Source organism: Nerophis lumbriciformis, linkage group LG07 (assembly GCF_033978685.3).
Source record: "Nerophis lumbriciformis linkage group LG07, RoL_Nlum_v2.1, whole genome shotgun sequence".
Lineage (NCBI taxonomy): Eukaryota > Metazoa > Chordata > Actinopteri > Syngnathiformes > Syngnathidae > Nerophis > Nerophis lumbriciformis.
The window spans coordinates 18,149,113-18,167,286 of record NC_084554.2 but is presented as its reverse complement, the minus strand read 5'-3'; the positions used below and the strand labels follow the sequence as shown (position 1 = coordinate 18,167,286).

Genomic DNA, 18,174 nt, shown 5'->3' with positions numbered 1-18,174 from the left:
CTGTACACTAATTTGTATTAGAAATGTGAGTTAAATCCGAGAATATATCTGCTAGAAAAGTGCGCCTGAACTTTTACATTCAACACCCCATAGAAAACGGCACCGTAGAAATAAGCAACCTCTCTGATCAGTGCTCTCCGTGGCTTTGTCTAGGTAAGTTTGCATTTGTAACATAGGGAAGTCTGGGTTTCTCTGTTCAGGCTGCTGCCCTCGTGACGCGACCTTGTATAGTCGGAAGAAGATAGTTAGATGGATGGATGGTGTTCGATACCCAATAATCAAACATCAGAAGCTGTCAAAGAACATCTCTACTTGTTTTAAAATAGTCTAGGATTTGATTATCAACCTTGCAGTTGTATCGTCGGACATTAAACCCCTCTTTAAACCATGTTCCTGTGGGTGATGCAGCACGCGTTGGGACATGCCGGCGTCAATCATAGAGGTCGCCGTGCTGCCACGCGACTTAGCCCCAGAAACTAAACACTGAGTGTCAGGACACGGCGCTGTCCCCAGAAGTGTAGCTTCCAGTTCTCTAGAGCAGGAGGCCTGCCTTACTGCTCCTATCTGACAATGGAATGATTCTTCCGCATGTTCACATACGGAAACATTGTCATGACTTTTACTTCCTCGATATTGTCAAATTTATATGTGTTCTCGGCGATGCGCCAGAACCAAGGACCTAACTAAACTATCCAATTCTTCTGTTTTTTTGTTTATCAAACCTTTAGCCTTTTTGTGTGAAGTGGAAAATGTCGCAAATAAGATCTGTTTGAATCTCTTCAACAAAAGTCCGTACAAAGCCCCTAAAGGGACATGGGTGAAACATTTTTTTTAGAGAAACTATCTGGTGCTCACGCAAAAGTTTCTCGTGCGCTTGAGATAGTTTCTCGTGAGCACAAGAAACATATCTAAAACATATTTTCCCAATGTCCCTTTAGGGGCTCCGTAAGTCTGTATTCCTTTTATACGTTTATTTTATTACCTTTGGAGGGGTCACTATAGTGGCTAAATCTACATCAATGTGATGTTACTGACACCTGGTGACCAGTCAGTGTATGGATATCACGATCTGGTTTCTCAAAAAATAAATAAACCACGCCATAGATAAGACTGATCGGGATTATGGGCAAAATCAAATTAATCAGATTTGACTATGAAAATCTTTCGTTGAAGACAGCCTGAACTGTATTTTTCTGAGAATAGATTACCCACAAGGGGATTCTGTTTGATATTAACATTCAATCATTCAGCAATTTTTAGGCAACTCCTGAAGGCACTGTTTTTCATTCAGGGTAAAGGTGCCTGACTCTTTCACACACCACACCTTTCACTTTTTTAATTTGTAAAAAAATGTGAAAATTATGTAAAATTTAGTTTCAATTGTACAATTGTGAGCCGCTTTGTGTTGGTCTTTCACATAAAATCCTAATAAAATATATATATGTTTGTGGGTGTAATGTAACAAAATGTGGAAAAGGTCAGCGTGACCGGAGTAGTATGTACATCTGTTGCGTGGCCACAACTTCCCATATTACAAACATGATTTTTGCATAGATTTTACCTTTTAAAAGCTGTGATCTTAAACCTTTAAATTTAAATAAAGGGTAAATGGATTATACTCGTATAGCAATTTTTCTACCTTCAAGGTACTCAAAGCGCTTTGACACTATTTGTACAATCACCCATTCATACACACATTCATACACACTGATGGCGGGACCTGCAATGCAAGGCCGTAACCACGACCCATCAGGAGCAAGAGTGAAGTGTCTTAAGTTAAAAGTTAAAGTACCAATGATTGTCACACACACACACACACTTGGTGTGGTGAAATTTGTCCTCTGCATTTGACCCATCCCCTTGTTCACCCCCTGGGAGGTGAGGGGAGCAGTGGGCAGCAGCGGTGCCGCGCCCGGGAATAATTTTTGGTGATTTAACCCCCAATTCCAACCCTTGATGCTGAGTGCCAAGCAGGGAGGTAATGGGTCCCATTTTTATAGTCTTTGGTATGACTCGGCCGGGGATTGAATTCACAACCTACCGATCTCAGGGCGGACACTCTAACCACTAGGCCACTGAGACGGTCTTGCTCAAGGACACAACGTATGTGACTAGGATGGCGGAAGCTGGGGATAGAACCAGGAACCCTCAAGTTGCAGGCAGATCAAAGCCAAACCTTTGATCAACACTGATTTTATTCAAGATTTTTTTTTCAGTGCTCTATCAGATACGTTTTTTCCAAAAATTAAAAAAATGGGTCCTTTGGTTTTCGTTAACAATCCATGTAATTACTAACCTTTTTTTCCTACGTTTTCTCTTACCCACTCCCGTTTCTTTCTCAATCCCATATTAGGACCCCAGAGACAGATTTTGGACAAGTCTTATTATTTGGGTCTTCTCAGGTAACGTATGCATTTATCCAACTGTCACTTACTGTAAATCAAACATGACAGTTGTTCTCACTTGGTTTGACTCTTTCTCTGAAACAGAAACATAAATAACATTAACAAAACTCAATACACTACTTAGTAATTGTTCACAACAGAATTAAATCTAATATTTATTTCATCAATTTGTAAATGTCTCAATGTCTCGCCACCTCTTTGCAAGTGACTAGGTACTAGTAGCGTACAGTTAGTGCGGTAAATTTCGATGCACCTCAGCCTCCCAACAAAATGCAGCAATTCAAAGCTTCTCTACTGATGCATTCCTGTCTCACAGGTGCATTTCCACAGTTTGACGCATACCACTTAATCTTCCCCATCCCTAGCTTACACAACGCCAAAGGGTTGAGACATTTTGCCGCATTGACAACATGGGAGAGGAATTTAGTAGTGAAGCATGACTGAAATGTTTTAGCTAACATTTTAACTTTTGCAAGTGAAATACAGTGTGTTGTACTGCCAAATTATCTTACAGTTTTAAGAAGTAAGTTTCTGTTTAACAAATATTTGCCAAACCAATAAAGACTTGTAGCTAACTCACTGTTATGTTTTTCATTTGTTTTGTCGAAGTTATGTAACTGCAGATTATATTTACCTCTCTAATGTAATGTGTAAACTGAGGTTAAATGAAAGCTAAAATATGTTTACTTCTAGATTAGTTTCTAACTTTATTGCATACTTTATTGCTGATAGGAGTAAGATCAATGAGCTAACCACAGAGATCAGCAAACTACACAAAGAGATTGACACCTTCAATCAAGAGAACTCAGTCTATCTGTCCTATGAAAAGAGGTATGTGGGCATTGAGGCCTCCAGAGAAGACATGGTTCTTGATTTAATTAATAGCATATCTTCTAAAAATATGTGACATGTTCTTTCTCAGAGCTGAAAGTCTGGCTGCAGAGATCAGGGATCTGCAGGGCCAGCTTGCTGATTACAACATGGTAAGCAGCCAGTGTGTTTCTTCTTTCTTTGCATATCTGTGCAATTTGTATCATCAGTTAATATTTGAGAAAAATACACACACCCTTACAATTTTACGGGCTGATCTCCCCATTTATAAGTAATCATCTTTTTTTGTTTTATTTATAGTTGATGGACAAGCTCAACACTAACTCTGACATGGAGGAAATGATCAACGACTACAACAACGTAAGTACGCTGCATTCTTCCTATATAAAATCAAGGCATGAAAAATTGGAAATGAATGGATGAAGATCAAAATACACATTAAAATCTTTTTATGGAAAATGACAATGTGTATATGTATAATGTTGTTTCAGTTGAAGGGCCAGAATGACAGAGAGGCTGAAAGCATTGACAACATCTTCATTGAGAGAAGAGAGTAAGTATATTGAAAAGCTTTAACACCAGTCCTATTTTACTTACACTCCCAATTGGCAAAGTACCTATTCAACAATTGCATTGCCTACACCAGGGGTCCTGTTGTAATAACAACATGAATATGAATGAAAATATGAAGCTAATATAACTATAATATTACAATTTTAAATAATTTTAATATAAATTATATTAGGAATAAAAACAGTTTATTTGTCATAGAAAATGTGTCAATGCAGCAGTGTTGGGACTAACGCGTTACAAAGTAACGCGTTACTGTAACGCCGTTAGTTTCGGCGGTAACTAGTAATCTAACGCATTATTTTTTATATTCAGTAACTCAGTTACCGTTACTACATGATGCGTTACTACTGCGTTATTTTACGTTACTTTTTATGTCGTATAAAGTGTGTTTTATCGGAGCGCTGCTGTGTCACAAGCCGGAGAAGAGAGACATGCGCTTTGTGTGTGTCTGAGTGTGAGTGTGAGTGTGAGTGTGGGGAGGGACGAGAGGGGGGGGCGTGTCTGATCATGGCGGAGCCAGAAGTTGAGTTTGTTAACATGGAGATATTTTCACTACTTTTCTTTTGTCGAGCACAAAGAAAATAACATTTTAGTTAAATGTAAATTGTGCTTTGGATCAAAGATCCCATCTACTGCCCAAAACAAAAGCAATTCAAATCTGCTGAAACAAGCTACATAAGCAACATGCTTCGACGAAGCTAGTAAAGAGAGATAGAGACTCCAATGACACTTCACCTCCACCACCACCACTTAAGGATTAACTCTGCCTCTGCTCATCATTCAGCACTGAAGGTACACACACTCTGTCAATCAATGTTCCCTCTAATTGTTCATGTGTGTGAGCAAACGCAAAAACTCCCTGAGCACTCAGTGGAGCCCATGTGAGCAACATCAGACGTGCACACTGTGGCTACACCAGCAGCACACATGTCCCAAACCTGACTAAATAACAAATTAAATCTCCATCCATCCATCCATTTTCTACCGCTTGTCCCTTTCGGGGTCGCTGGAGCCTATCTCAGCTGCATTCGGGCGGAAGGCTGGGTACACCCTGGACAAGTCCCCACCCATCGCAGGGCCAACACAGATAGACAGACAACATTCTCTTATTATTATAATCAAATGACAGCAGTCATTTATAAATAAATGATAAATGGGTTATACTTGTATAGCGCTTTTCTATCTTCAAGGTACTCAAAGCGCTTTGACAGTATTTCCACATTCACCCATTCACACACACATTCACACATTGATGGCGGGAGCTGCCATGCAAGGCGCTAACCAGCAGCCATCAGGAGCAAGGGGTGAAGTGTCTTGCCCAAGGACACAACGGACGTGACTAGGATGGTAGAAGGTGGGGATTGAACCCCAGTAACCAGCAACCCTCCGATTGCTGGCACGGCCACTCTACCAACTTCGCCACGCCGTCCCCATTTCCATTTCTAATATAAGTGTTTAGGCCCACTTACAATGACAATAACAAAAAATATTGTTTTTCATGAACTGTGTACTTGTATTGTTTGTCTGGGTGGAGGTCCTGCTTTGGAAATAGTTTGTACCCCTTTCAGACATTGCATTTAGTTCCCATTAAAACATTCACATGTTGCACAATGAGATGTAAGCAGGGGATCATGTGTACATTCCTGCAACTTCCTGTTTGTAAAAAAATATATTTTTATTTGTATGTATTTAATATACTAACAGCATTTAATGATTAATATTTACAAATTAAGATTCCTAATAAATGACACTAGAATAAGCACACATTTGATTGGTAAATCATAGAGTAACGACCTGGAATGACACTTTGTGTGTGGTGTTGGAGTTGTTCGACTTTTTGTGTGGCTGTAAACGCATCACTGGCTAAGTGCCATATGTGCATGTGTTGGCGCAAGTGAGAAAGAGCGAGCGGCTGCTGTTGATATAACAGTGATGTGTTTATGGCCGACAATAAAGAGTTTTGCTCAGTAAAGTGATGAATGGAATTCATGTCCTCAAAGCGTCTCGACAGACGTATTATTATATTTGAACAATGATGACGAAAACGTTTTTCTCTGTCGTGTCGAAAATTGTTATGCGCTTATTTTTTTATTTGATTTTGTGCGTGGCATAGATTTGCCGTGCGCAGAGGACGCTTGAGCAGTGCGCAATTGAGGGAACGTTGCTGTCAATTCTCTTATATACTCTTTCATTCTAGACTTCTAGAGTGTTTGATTATCACATCACTCTAAATGTATAGACTATAAAGTTCACAAACATAAAGAGGGATCCTAGTGGGCCAGGCCAATCTTTCCTTATCTCTAAACTAAAACTGGGGAAATGTGTAGAGTGTTCTGGGCTTCAGACATGATTTTGTGTCAGAATTTCTTGAGGAAAAAATGCCTGGTTAGGCTTTGTGTATGTTGTGTGTGCCTTTCTTGCTTTACAGCTATGCTGTTATTATGCTGTTTGTTACTTATGTATGTTATGTTGCAGCTATTTAAAATAGTTTTGTCAATTTCTTCTGGCCAGAAACAAATTGGCCTTTGTAACATATCTTTGTCTTTGTGTGTTGTATGTAGACCACATTGCTTAGCAGAGTTCAGTGATGCAAATGTATGTCAAGTTGATCAACAGATTGTATTATTCTCCAGTGCAATGACAGTACTGAAATGAAGGCTAAAAGGGCATTAATGGGAGCTTTAAAAAAAAAAGAAGAAAAAAAGAAGTAACTAAATAGTTACTTTTCACAGTAACGCATTACTTTTTGGTGTAAGTAACTGAGTTAGTAACTGAGTTACTTTTGAAATGAAGTAACTAGTAACTAACTAGTTACTGGTTTTCAGTAACTAACCCAACACTGCAATGCAGGTAATTTGGATTCTTCTATTCTGCCTATAAAACCCTCTAAAAAAACTCCAACAAGGTTTTATATTAAATACTGTAACCATGTGGTAACAGGCACCTTCATGATAACATGTAATACTTCATACTTCTAGTGTTTTGGTCATTTTAAGTATTACTGCTACTTCTTTCCTGGGTGCATTGATTTCATAGAGCGCATAGCAACAAACACTAATTCCGTCAACAACAACTACCACTAAACATGGTCGACTTGATAAGAGCCAACGACGACTACTTAGGGACAAATGATGATCCAGACCCTTATCTTTTAGATCCTGACTGCAGAATGAGTTGCACATTTTAGAAGTTGAGAGCTAAGCAGACCCAGTTATAGTGAAACACTAAACAGTTATGTAGCACTGGGACGGCGTGGCGCAGTGGGAGAATGGCCGTGCGCGACCCGAGGGTCCCTGGTTCAATCCCAACCTAGTACCAACCTCGTCATGTCCGTTGTGTCCTGAGCAAGACACTTCACCCTTGCTCCTGATGGGTGCTGGTTAGTGCAGCTCCCTCCATCAGTGTGTGAATGTGTGTGTGAATGGGTAAATGTGGAAGTAGTGTCAAAGCGCTTTGAGTACCTTGAAGGTAGAAAAGCGCTATACAAGTACAACCCATTTATTTATTTATTTACTTGTGCTAAGTGTTAAATGTTTTCATCAACAAAATAATGACATGCCAAAACAGTCACTTACAATGTCCACTCTGTTTGGATGGCTGTATCTTGTTGTACAAGACTTGTGCTCCCTGTTTGGCTGGTAAATTCAACATACACATCACCATCCATCCATCCATTTTCTACCGCTTATTCCCTTCGGGGTCGCGGGGGGCGCTGGAGCCTATCTCAGCTACAATCCGGCGGAAGGCGGGGTACACCCTGGACAAGTCGCCACCTCATCGCAGGGCCAACACAGATAGACAGAAAACATTCACACTCACATTCACATACTAGGGCCAAAAAATTAAACAAACGAGCATCTTGCCGAGTCTTCCTAGCGACATAGCAGTTTCCACAGCTTCGGTACTGATTTTTAGTTGGTTGCATGTGGAATATCAGAGTTGACCTACTGATCGGCTTATTGCCACAACATTCTGCTATACAGGTGTGAAGCATGATTTATAACTTAGCAGTACCTTTTCCAAACTCAAAGCCACTACAACAGCAGCTCTCTTAGCTAACTTTAGTGGCCTGAGCTACTGTGATCAAAGTGCTGTGTTACTAAGACAGAGATGTTTTCCAGAGGCATTAGCATGGGTGATAATATAATCTATAAAAGCGCACGCTGGCCAAATAACACAATATATGACACTTTGGTGTGTGCCTGAAAAATGAGTTTAAAAAAGCCCGCAACATGTTAACTTTAGCATGTGTCAAGTATCACAATTTAGGATTTCAGGTGTATGTAAAATGTATTTGAAAAAAGCTACACTATATTGCCAAAAGGATTTGGCCACCCATCCAACTGATCAGAATCAGGTGTCCTAATCACTTGGCATGGAGACTGTTATTACAAACATTTGTGAAAGAATGGGCCGCTCTCAGAAGCTCAGTGATTTCCAGTGTGGAACTGTAATAGGATCCCACCTGTGCAACAAATCCAGTCGTAAAATTTCCTCAACTCCTAAATATTCCAAAGTCAACTGTCGGCTTTATTATAAGAAAATGGAAGAGTGTGGGAACGACAGCAACTCAGCCACGAAGTGGTAGGCCACGTAAACTGACAGAGAGGGGTCAGCAGATGCTGAAGCGCATAGTGCAAAGAGGTCGCCGACTTTCTGCACAGTCAGTTGCTACAGAGCTCCAAACTTCATTTTGCCTTCCAATTAGTCCACGTACAGTACGCAGAGAGCTTCATGAAATTGGTTTTCATGGCCAAACAGCTGCATCTAAGCCATACATCACCAAGTCCAATGCAAAGCGTCGGATGCAGTGGTGTAAAGTATGACGCCACTGGACTCTAGAGCAGTGGAGACGCGTTGTCTGGAGTGATGAATCACGCTTTTCCATCTGGCAATCTGATGGATGAGTCTGGGTTTGGAGGTTGCCAGGAGAACAGTACATTTCGGACTGCATTGTGCCGAGTGTGAAATTTGGTGGAGGAGGAATTATGGTGTGGGGTTGTTTTTCAGGAGTTGGGCTTGGCCCCTTAATTCCAGTAAAAGGAACTTTAAATGCTCCAGGATACCAAAACATTTTGGATAATTCCGTGCTACCAACCTTGTGGGAATAGTTTGGAGCGGGCCTCTTTCTCTTCCAACATGACTGTGCACCAGTGCACAAAGCAAGGTCCATAAAGACATGGATGACAGAGTCTGGTGTGGATGAACTTGACTGGCCTGAACCCGATAGTACACCTTTGGGATGAATTAGAACGGAGACTGAGAGCCAGGCCTTCTCGACCAACATCAGTGTGTGACCTCACCATTGCGCTTTTGGAAGAATGGTCGAAAATTCCTATAAACACAATCCGCAACCTTGTGGACAGCCTTCCCAGAAGAGTTGAAGTTGTAATAGCTGCTAAAGGTGGACCGACATCATATTGAACCCTATGGGTTAGGAATGGGATGGCACTTCAAGTTCATTTGTGAGTCAAGGCAGGTGGCCAAATACTTTTGGCAATATAGTGTATCATGCTAGCTTTATTTTAATTTTATGTTTTATTATTTATTAATATTTTGGTACTTTACACATGCTAACAGTTAGCATTTGTAAACAATATGTAAGATATTCAAAATAACATATTTGACTCTGAGGCACATACTGTACCTGTAAAATGAGTAAAAAAAAAACAAACTATCATGCATGCTAACATTAGCATGTGTAAAGTACCAACATATGTCTCTGAGGTATGTACATGTAAAAGGACCTACAAAGTTAGCATGCATTAGGTGCCAAAATGTTTGTTTTCCAGCATTTACACAACAAAGTAAATGCGCAAACATTTCTTCTGATGACTAACATTCAAAAAAAGAAAAGAAAACTGATGCATGGTGTTAGTTGCTAAACCCAGGTTAATACTGCAAAGCTTTTATTTCAAAGCTTACTTTGCACTGAATAGGAAGTCACTGAGTGCATGTTTTAATGTTGTGTAACTAGACAGTAGTCATGTTGCTTCTTGGTGATAATAATGATGATATTACAAAAATACTACACGCAACACATGTCAACATGGAAAGTTGTATGCTAATGTCAACTTAAGCAGACACTTTTTAGTATTAAAAAGTATATTGTGGTCTGGGACTTGATGAGTTGGTCGACATTAATGTGTTGTCATATATGTGCTCTGAGTAGTATGTACAGATTTCACTGTATTTAGGTTAGCCCTCTGCCTTTATGTAAGGATCCTCAAAGTAGTGCACATCCTCTTCCTCCTCGGGCCCATGACGGTCAAAGGTGAACGTCTTATGGTTCATGTATCTCCCAGTCTCTGAGTAAATGCTGGAGGCTCCGTGGCCGTCTTCGTCCACTTCTTGGCGCAGATGTCGATGCCGGTAGTTGTGGTAGAGCCGATACCACGAGGGGCCTTTGATGGCGCACACGATGAGAATAGATGTAGTCAGCGCCAAGGCTGCAACGCATGCTGTAAATTTCCACGTGTTTCCAGAAACAGGCTTTTGGTCTAGTTGGGGTTGAAGACAGTTTAGTTGGGTTTTACTGATGCATACACACATTCATATAAAATACACATTACCGATGTTGAAACTGTTGTTCTGGCTGGAAGTCAGCATTCTTTTTGGCAATGTGGTTTCCAGCTTTGATTGTTGAACGCCACTGGTTGTGTGTATCGCATCCGCAGCTGAGGAGGGCAGTGATGTTGGATAGCACTGAGCCATCGCCTCAAAAAGATCCATTCCAGCCTGTTGCGCTGGTGAAGCACATTTTGTATTTGGCCGTCCTGTGCATCCAGACACAAAAAACAAATGATATTTTTAATATGATCAAAGAAGTGTTATCTGAATGTTCTGAACCCCTGTTTTAGTGTATATATAATATGTTCCTGAGACCCAGCCTCCTTTGCAGTGGACATTTGTGTTTGTCTATTACTTTTATCAGAGTTACATATTCAGAAAAGAAAAGATCAATGTTATGCAAAACATAAATGTCCTCTTCAGAGGATGCTGGTTGTCAGGAAGATATTTAGCAGAATAATGTTGCCCATAGCAGTTAAATAATTTAGTTGACATCATATTTTTTTTCTTCAGACCGCAAACTCAAAAACTGAACTCTACAGTGCCTCTTCCGGATCCAATTAATTGATTACAGATGATCCTCGGGTTACAAACAAGTTTCGTTCCTATAGAATATTGTAAGCTGAAACTTATTTTGACTTATTATGTTCTGTACACAGAACAATGGGATGGCACTTTAAGTTCATATGTGAGTCAAGGCAGGTGGCCAAATACCTTTGGCAATATGGTGTATCATGCCAGCTTTATTTTAATTTTATATCCATCCATCCATCCATCTTCTTCCGCTTATCCGAGGTTGGGTCGCGGGGGCAGCAGCCTAAGCAGGGAAGCCCAGACTTTCCTCTCCCCAGCCACTTCGTCCAGCTCTTCCCGGGGGATCCCGAGGCGTTCCCAGGCCAGCCGGGAGACATAGTCTTCCCAACGTGTCCTGGGTCTTCCCCGTGGCCTTCTACCGGTTGGACGTGCCCTAAACACCTCCCTAGGGAGGCGTTCGGGTGGCATCCTGACCAGATGTCCGAACCACCTCATCTGGCTCCTCTCAATGTGGAGGAGCAGCGGCTTTACTTTGAGCTCCTCCCGGATGACAGAGCTTCTCACCCTATCTCTAAGGGAGAGCCCCGCCACCCGACGGAGGAAACTCATTTCGGCCGCTTGTACCCGTGATCTTGTCCTTTCGGTCATAACCCAAAGCTCATGACCATAGGTGAGGATGGGAACGTAGATCGACCGGTAAATTGAGAGCTTTGCCTTCCGGCTCAGCTCCTTCTTCACCACAACGGATCGATACAGCGTCCGCATTACTGAAGATGCCGCACCGATCCGCCTGTCGATCTCACGATCCACTCTTCCCCCACTCGTGAACAAGACTCCTAGGTACTTGAACTCCTCCACTTGGGGCAGGGTCTCCTCCCCAGCCCGGAGATGGCACTCCACCCTTTTCCGGGCGAGAACCATGGACTCGGACTTGGAGGTGCTGATTCTCATCCCAGTCGCTTCACACTCGGCTGCGAACCGATCCAGCGAGAGCTGAAGATCCTGGCCAGATGAAGCCATCAGGACCACATCATCCGCAAAAAGCAGAGACCTAATCCTGCAGCCACCAAACCGGATCCCCTCAACGCCTTGACTGCGCCTAGAAATTCTGTCCATAAAAGTTATGAACAGAATCGGTGACAAAGGGCAGCCTTGGCGGAGTCCAACCCTCACTGGAAACGTGTCCGACCTACTGCCGGCAATGCGGACCAAGCTCTGACACTGATCGTACAGGGAGCGGACAGCCACAATCAGACAGTTCGATACCCCATACTCTCTGAGCACTACCCACAGGACTTCCCGAGGGACACGGTCGAATGCCTTCTCCAAGTCCACAAAGCACATGTAGACTGGTTGGGCAAACTCCCATGCACCCTCAAGGACCCTGCCGAGAGTATAGAGCTGGTCCACAGTTCCACGACCAGGACGAAAACCACACTGTTCCTCTTGAATCCGAGGTTCGACTATCCGGCGTAGCCTCCTCTCCAGTACACCTGAATAAACCTTACCGGGAAGGCTGAGGAGTGTGATCCCACGATAGTTGGAACACACCCTCCGGTTCCCCTTCTTAAAGAGAGGAACCACCACCCCGGTCTGCCAATCCAGAGGTACCGCCCCCGATGTCCACGCGATACTGCAGAGTCTTGTCAACCAAGACAGCCCCACAGCATCCAGAGCCTTAAGGAACTCCGGGCGGATCTCATCCACCCCCGGGGCCTTGCCACCGAGGAGCTTTTTAACTACCTCAGCAACCTCAGCCCCAGAAATAGGAGAGCCCGCCACAGATTCCCCAGGTACTGCTTCCACATAGGAAGACGTGTTGGTGGGATTGAGGAGGTCTTCGAAGTATTCCCTCCACCGATCCACAACATCCGCAGTCGAGGTCAGCAGAACACCATCCGCACCATACACGGTGTTGACAGTGCACTGCTTCCCCTTCCTGAGGCGGTGGATGGTGGTCCAGAATCGCTTCGAAGCCGTCCGGAAGTCGTTTTCCATGGCTTCCCCGAACTCCTCCCATGTCCGAGTTTTTGCCTTTGCGACCGCTGAAGCCGCACACTGTTTGGCCTGTCGGTACCTGTCCGCTGCCTCCGGAGTCCTATGAGCCAAAAGAACCCGATAGGACTCCTTCTTCAGCTTGACGGCATCCCTCACCGCCGGTGTCCACCAACGGGTTATAGTATTACCGCCACGACAGGCACCAACTACCTTGCGGCCACAGCTCCAATCAGCCGCCTCGACAATAGAGGCGCGGAACATGGTCCACTCGGACTCAATGTCCAGCACCTCCCTCGTGACATGTTCAAAGTTCTTCCGGAGGTGGGAATTGAAACTCTCTCTGACAGGAGACTCTGCCAGACGTTCCCAGCAGACCCTCACAATGCGTTTGGGCCTGCCGGGTCTGTCCGGCATCCTCCCCCACCATCGCAGCCAACTCACCACCAGGTGGTGATCGGTAGAAAGCTCCGCCCCTCTCTTCACCCGAGTGTCCAAAACATGAGGCCGCAAATCCGATGACACAACTACAAAGTCGATCATGAAACTGCGACCTAGGGTGTCCTGGTGCCAAGTGCACATATGGACACCCTTATGTCTGAACATGGTGTTTGTTATGGACAATCTGTGACGAGCACAAAAGTCCAATAACAAAACACCACTCGGGTTCAGATCCGGGCGGCCATTCTTACCAATCACGCCTCTCCAGGTTTCACTGTCATTGCCAACATGAGCGTTGAAGTCACCCAGTAGGACAAGGGAATCACCCGGGGGAGCACTTTCCAGTACTCCCTCGAGTGTATCCAAAAAGGGTGGGTACTCTGAACTGCTGTTTGGTGCGTACGCACAAACAACAGTCAGGACCCGTCCCCCCACCCGAAGGCGGAGGGAGGCTACCCTCTCGTCCACCGGGTTGAACTCCAACGTGCAGGCTTTGAGCCGGGGGGGACCAAGAATTGCTACCCCAGCTCGTCGCCTTTCACTGCGTGCAACGCCAGTGTGGAAGAGAGTCCAACCCCTCTCGAGAGAACTGGTTCCAGAGCCCTTGCTGTGCGTCGAGGTGAGTCCGACTATATCTAGCCAGAACTTCTCTACCTCGCGCACTAGCTCAGGCTCCTTCCCCCCCAGCGAGGTGACGTTCCACGTCCCAAGAGCTAGCTTATGTAGCCGAGGATCGGACCGCCAAGTGCCTGCCTTCGGCTGCCGCCCAGCTCGCAATGCACCCGACCTCTATGGCCCCTCTCATGAGTGGTGAGCCCATTGGAGGAGTGACCCACGTTGCCTCTTCGGGCTGTGCCCGGCCGGGCCCTTATTTTATATTTAATTATTTATTAATATTTTGGTACTTTACACATGCTAACAGTTAGCATTCGTAAACAATATAAGATATTCAAAATAACATATTTGATTCTGAGGTACATACTGTACCTGTAAAATTAGTAAAAAAAAAATAGCGTGCATGCTAACGTTAGCATGCGTAAAGTACCAACATATGTCTCTGAGGTATGTACATGCAAAAGGAGCTACAAAGTTAGCATGCTAACAGTTAGCATGCATTAGGTGCCAAAATGTTTGCTTTCCAGCATTTACACAACAAACTAAATGCGCAAACATTTCTTCTGATGACTAACAGTCAAAAAAAGAAAATAACACTGATGCATGGTGTTAGTTGCTAAACCCAGGTTAATACTGCCAAAGCTTTTATTTCAAAGCTTACTTTACACTGAACAGGAAGTCACTGAGTGCATGTTTTAATGTTGTGTAACTCGACAGTAGTCATGTTGACAGTAGTCAGGAAAACCTCACTTTTTAGGGAATTTTGCCCATCATCCAACATCTTAATGAGACAAGGAGACACCTGTCTTTCCCTTTATGTCTCAATAGTTCAATTTTGAAATAAGAAAGGAATTACAAGTGAAAGTGTAATTACAACATGATACATCACAATTTCCAGTTTTGCTTTCTAGCATGTTTGAAAAGGAGTAGGAAGAAGCACAGCTTATTTAATCCTACCCCTTTCCATTAAATAGCAATTGCTAATGCTTTTGTTCACTTCCTGTTCTCAATTTATCCACAATATACTCCATAAATAATAACGTTAAAAATAAATCAATTATAATTGGTGAAGTAAGTTGTATTTAATATGGTGAGATAAATAAGATTATCAATACATTCAGATTGTTTATCATGGTTCTTCTTCTTTGTACTTTGTAAATGTAAACACTTTGAGTTTGAACAGTTTCTTAAATTGGATCATATTAGTACACTGTTTGATTTCTTTACGTAATCCATTCCCTAATTTAATTCCTTATACTGATGTTCTAAAGGTTTTAAGTGTTGTACGTGCATACAAATGTTTTAAATTACATTTTTCTCTAAGGTTATATTTCTCCTTGTGAATTGATATTACAAAATGTAAAAGATATCAATCAATAATCGACAAAATCGATCACTTTACCCAGCCCTAATCATGAGAATGTCGGCATTGTGGTTAGCTTTTGTTATTGCTATATTTGTAATGTACTTCAGTAGCATAAGTTATTTATATTAAAATTGAGATAATTACTGATGGTTACTCCTGCTGCTCTTATTTCTTCAAAGTGGCTCAAAAATGGACAGGAACAATTCCACGGGTTGCCCTGCAGGTCCACCACCTAATAGGGAGCATAATAGATTAGTAGCATGTATTAATGGTTTCAATAGCTGTACCTTAAATGACAAATATACTTTTGTTTGTGTATACTTTGTTAAAGCAATGCTATTTTATTATTTAAATATTAAATAACGGCAAAACAAGTTGTAGGGTCACTGATAAATATACTACCTACTTGTCAATGGATGATTTTTCTTCTTTGGCCCATTTTCTTTTTGTATTATACATGTAATATTTCCAACTATATTACTATTTACTGTTTTATAATGTCATAATGCACAAAGCTACTGGTGCCCTGACCTGACACTTTTTTTTTGTTACAGTACTGTACCCCTCTTGGGATCCAAGTACAGTATATGAGTGTTTACCTGTAGATTATTAAGCCCTCTGAATAGTTGAGCAGGGAGATGTGTCAGTAGGTTGTAGGACAGGTTCATCATCTTGAGGGCATAAAGGCCAGATAAGGTCTGGGCTTCCAGGCTGTAACACAACCCAAATTTAATTGCAGGCGGGGTACATGTACATTACAGTGGTACTTCAGGTTTGTTCGTAAATCCGTTCCAGAAGGTCATTCAAAGCTAAAGCATGTTTTCCACATAAGAAATAATGCAAATCTATTTGATCAGTTGCTGACATCCAAACATATGAACACAACTTATTTTATAGAGAGTAATCATAGTTTTATAGGCAGAAAACAATGTGAAATACATATACAGTAAATTAACATTTAACATCACTTTTACCTTTATTGGTTGGCAGAGGTGGGTAGTAATATGCTACATTTACTCCTTAACATTTACTTAATTGTTTGGATAAATTGTACTTGTCAAAGTAGATGCACTGTACTTTTCAGATGACCATGTCATGCACGGTAACATTTTCATTATCACAACAAAACAGGAACATATAATGCGGTTAAGAATGTTTTATATTTTAAAGTCAGCATTTTATTGATATTTTTTGGTTCTTTTCATTTGAATTTTACAAATTTATTTTGGTGTTATTCATGTTGCTACAAAGTGCTATTTTTGTAAATTGTGTATATCATGTTTAAATGACAGTTGTCTTCTCAAAATTTGAGTTTTGTTTAATTTCAGATACATTTCAACATAAATTAATCCATCCGTTAATTATAACCATATAATTCCATACCACCATCAAACATTTTTAATACTGAATATTTAGAAAAAGGATAACCCCGCCTTCCGCCCGATTGTAGCTGAGATAGGCTCCAGCGCCCCCCGCGACCCCGAAGGGATTAAGCGGTAGAAAATGGATGGATGGATGGATAATAAAAAACATAACAAGAACACTACCGGCTAGCGTATGTTACCATTTGTGGTTTAACAGAACAAATATATTTTTAAAGCCAGCGCCCCCCGCAACCCCAAAAGGGAATAAGCGGTAGAAAATGGATGGATGGATAATTACATTGAATAAAAACTGCTCGTCGGGCCGAGAAGTTAGTCTGGCACTTGTCCCTCACCGCTGTCTCATATACAAGAGCAGACCAAGAGAAACAACTAATAATTTGCAGTAATGTTGTTGTTATGATAGAATATACATTCAATGATTGCTAACATTAGCTATCCAGATCACTATCATTAGCTGACATCACAAAGCTAATTTGTGGGCACGTACGGACGTAGTTACGTCATTGCGTGCTGAAAAACGTAAAAAGGGCTGGATATAAAGTAATGCTGAAAACAAATTGGAAAGTTAGCACCCTGTAGGCATCCACGTAAATAGTGCAAACAGACCCTTTTCGTGGGGATCCACTGAATTTTCCTTGGACCCACTCAAATTACTTTTGCTAATTTAACACAATCCTCAGCGCACAAGCTTAGTAGATCAGCTTTGCGCGCAATGAAGTTCGAATGTGTTTTTAAAATCAGGTCCTAAGTGTGCGAAGTTTGACACACACCCTATTTACCTGTTGATTTGGTTCCTAGACAGTGACAGCACTCTGAGGTTTGGTACAACCATGAAGTACATGATTGGTATTTTGTCCACTTTGTTGGCATCTAGGTAGAGCTCCATCAGTTGGGAATAACTGGCCAGGGATAGTCTGTCTTCTTTGGAGAGAGTAATCTGATTCCCCTCCATCACCAGTTTAATAACAGAGGAATTGCAGCTGTTAGGAGGGATAGCCGTCAGAAGCGTGTTGGTTAAGTTTTCAACCTGCCAAATGATGCACAGATTGATAGTTAAGAGCTGTGATTCTCAACCACTGTGTTGCGGTACATTAATGTGTTATGAGGAGAATCATCAGGTTATTTAATTTCACTTAACCGGTCTAAAAAAGGTTATTAAAAAAACCTACTGTATCTTTGTTTATATATGCCAGCGATGTTTAATGTTAAGCAGAACAATGCTCATCGACTAGATCAGGGGTGTCAAACTCAAATACAGAGTGGGCCAAAATTTAAAACTGAACAAAGCCGCGGGCCAAGGTTGAACAAATGAACCTTTTAATAGGGACCCAAACAAGTTTTGCATTGAATATTGAACAAGCAAGGCTTATATAACTTTATAGTGACATGCAAAATCGAGTTTCAAATAATAATAATAATAATTCGGCCTACTCAGTGGCCTAGTGGTTAGAGTGTCCGT

The 18,174-nt window shown here is 42.0% G+C and overlaps 2 protein-coding genes across 7 annotated transcripts in view; one reads left to right on the top strand and one right to left on the bottom strand.

Annotated features, from left to right (window-relative positions):
* ift74 (intraflagellar transport 74) overlaps positions 1–18,174 on the top strand; it is a 74,219-nt gene that overhangs the window by 23,494 nt on the left and 32,551 nt on the right. For all 5 annotated transcript variants that reach the window (XM_061965732.2, XM_072913468.1, XM_061965734.2 and 2 more), the window contains exons 4-8: positions 2,354–2,402; positions 3,138–3,236; positions 3,328–3,388; positions 3,537–3,596; positions 3,728–3,789. In XM_061965732.2, the coding sequence (XP_061821716.1) occupies positions 2,354–2,402; positions 3,138–3,236; positions 3,328–3,388; positions 3,537–3,596; positions 3,728–3,789 (331 nt within the window). The remainder of the gene's footprint in view (positions 1–2,353; positions 2,403–3,137; positions 3,237–3,327; positions 3,389–3,536; positions 3,597–3,727; positions 3,790–18,174) is intronic.
* Positions 9,783–18,174, bottom strand: part of LOC133609787 (leucine-rich repeat-containing protein 19-like) — a 44,691-nt gene continuing 36,299 nt past the window's right edge. Inside the window, exons 5-9 of one of the 2 annotated variants that reach the window (XM_061965736.1) lie at positions 17,495–17,742; positions 15,930–16,041; positions 15,475–15,562; positions 10,382–10,585; positions 9,783–10,309 (exon numbers count right to left, since the gene is read on the bottom strand). In XM_061965736.1, the coding sequence (XP_061821720.1) occupies positions 10,008–10,309; positions 10,382–10,585; positions 15,475–15,562; positions 15,930–16,041; positions 17,495–17,742 (954 nt within the window). In that variant the 3' untranslated portion in view covers positions 9,783–10,007. The remainder of the gene's footprint in view (positions 10,310–10,381; positions 10,586–15,474; positions 15,563–15,929; positions 16,042–17,494; positions 17,743–18,174) is intronic. The other variant, XM_061965737.1, reaches the window with a different exon arrangement.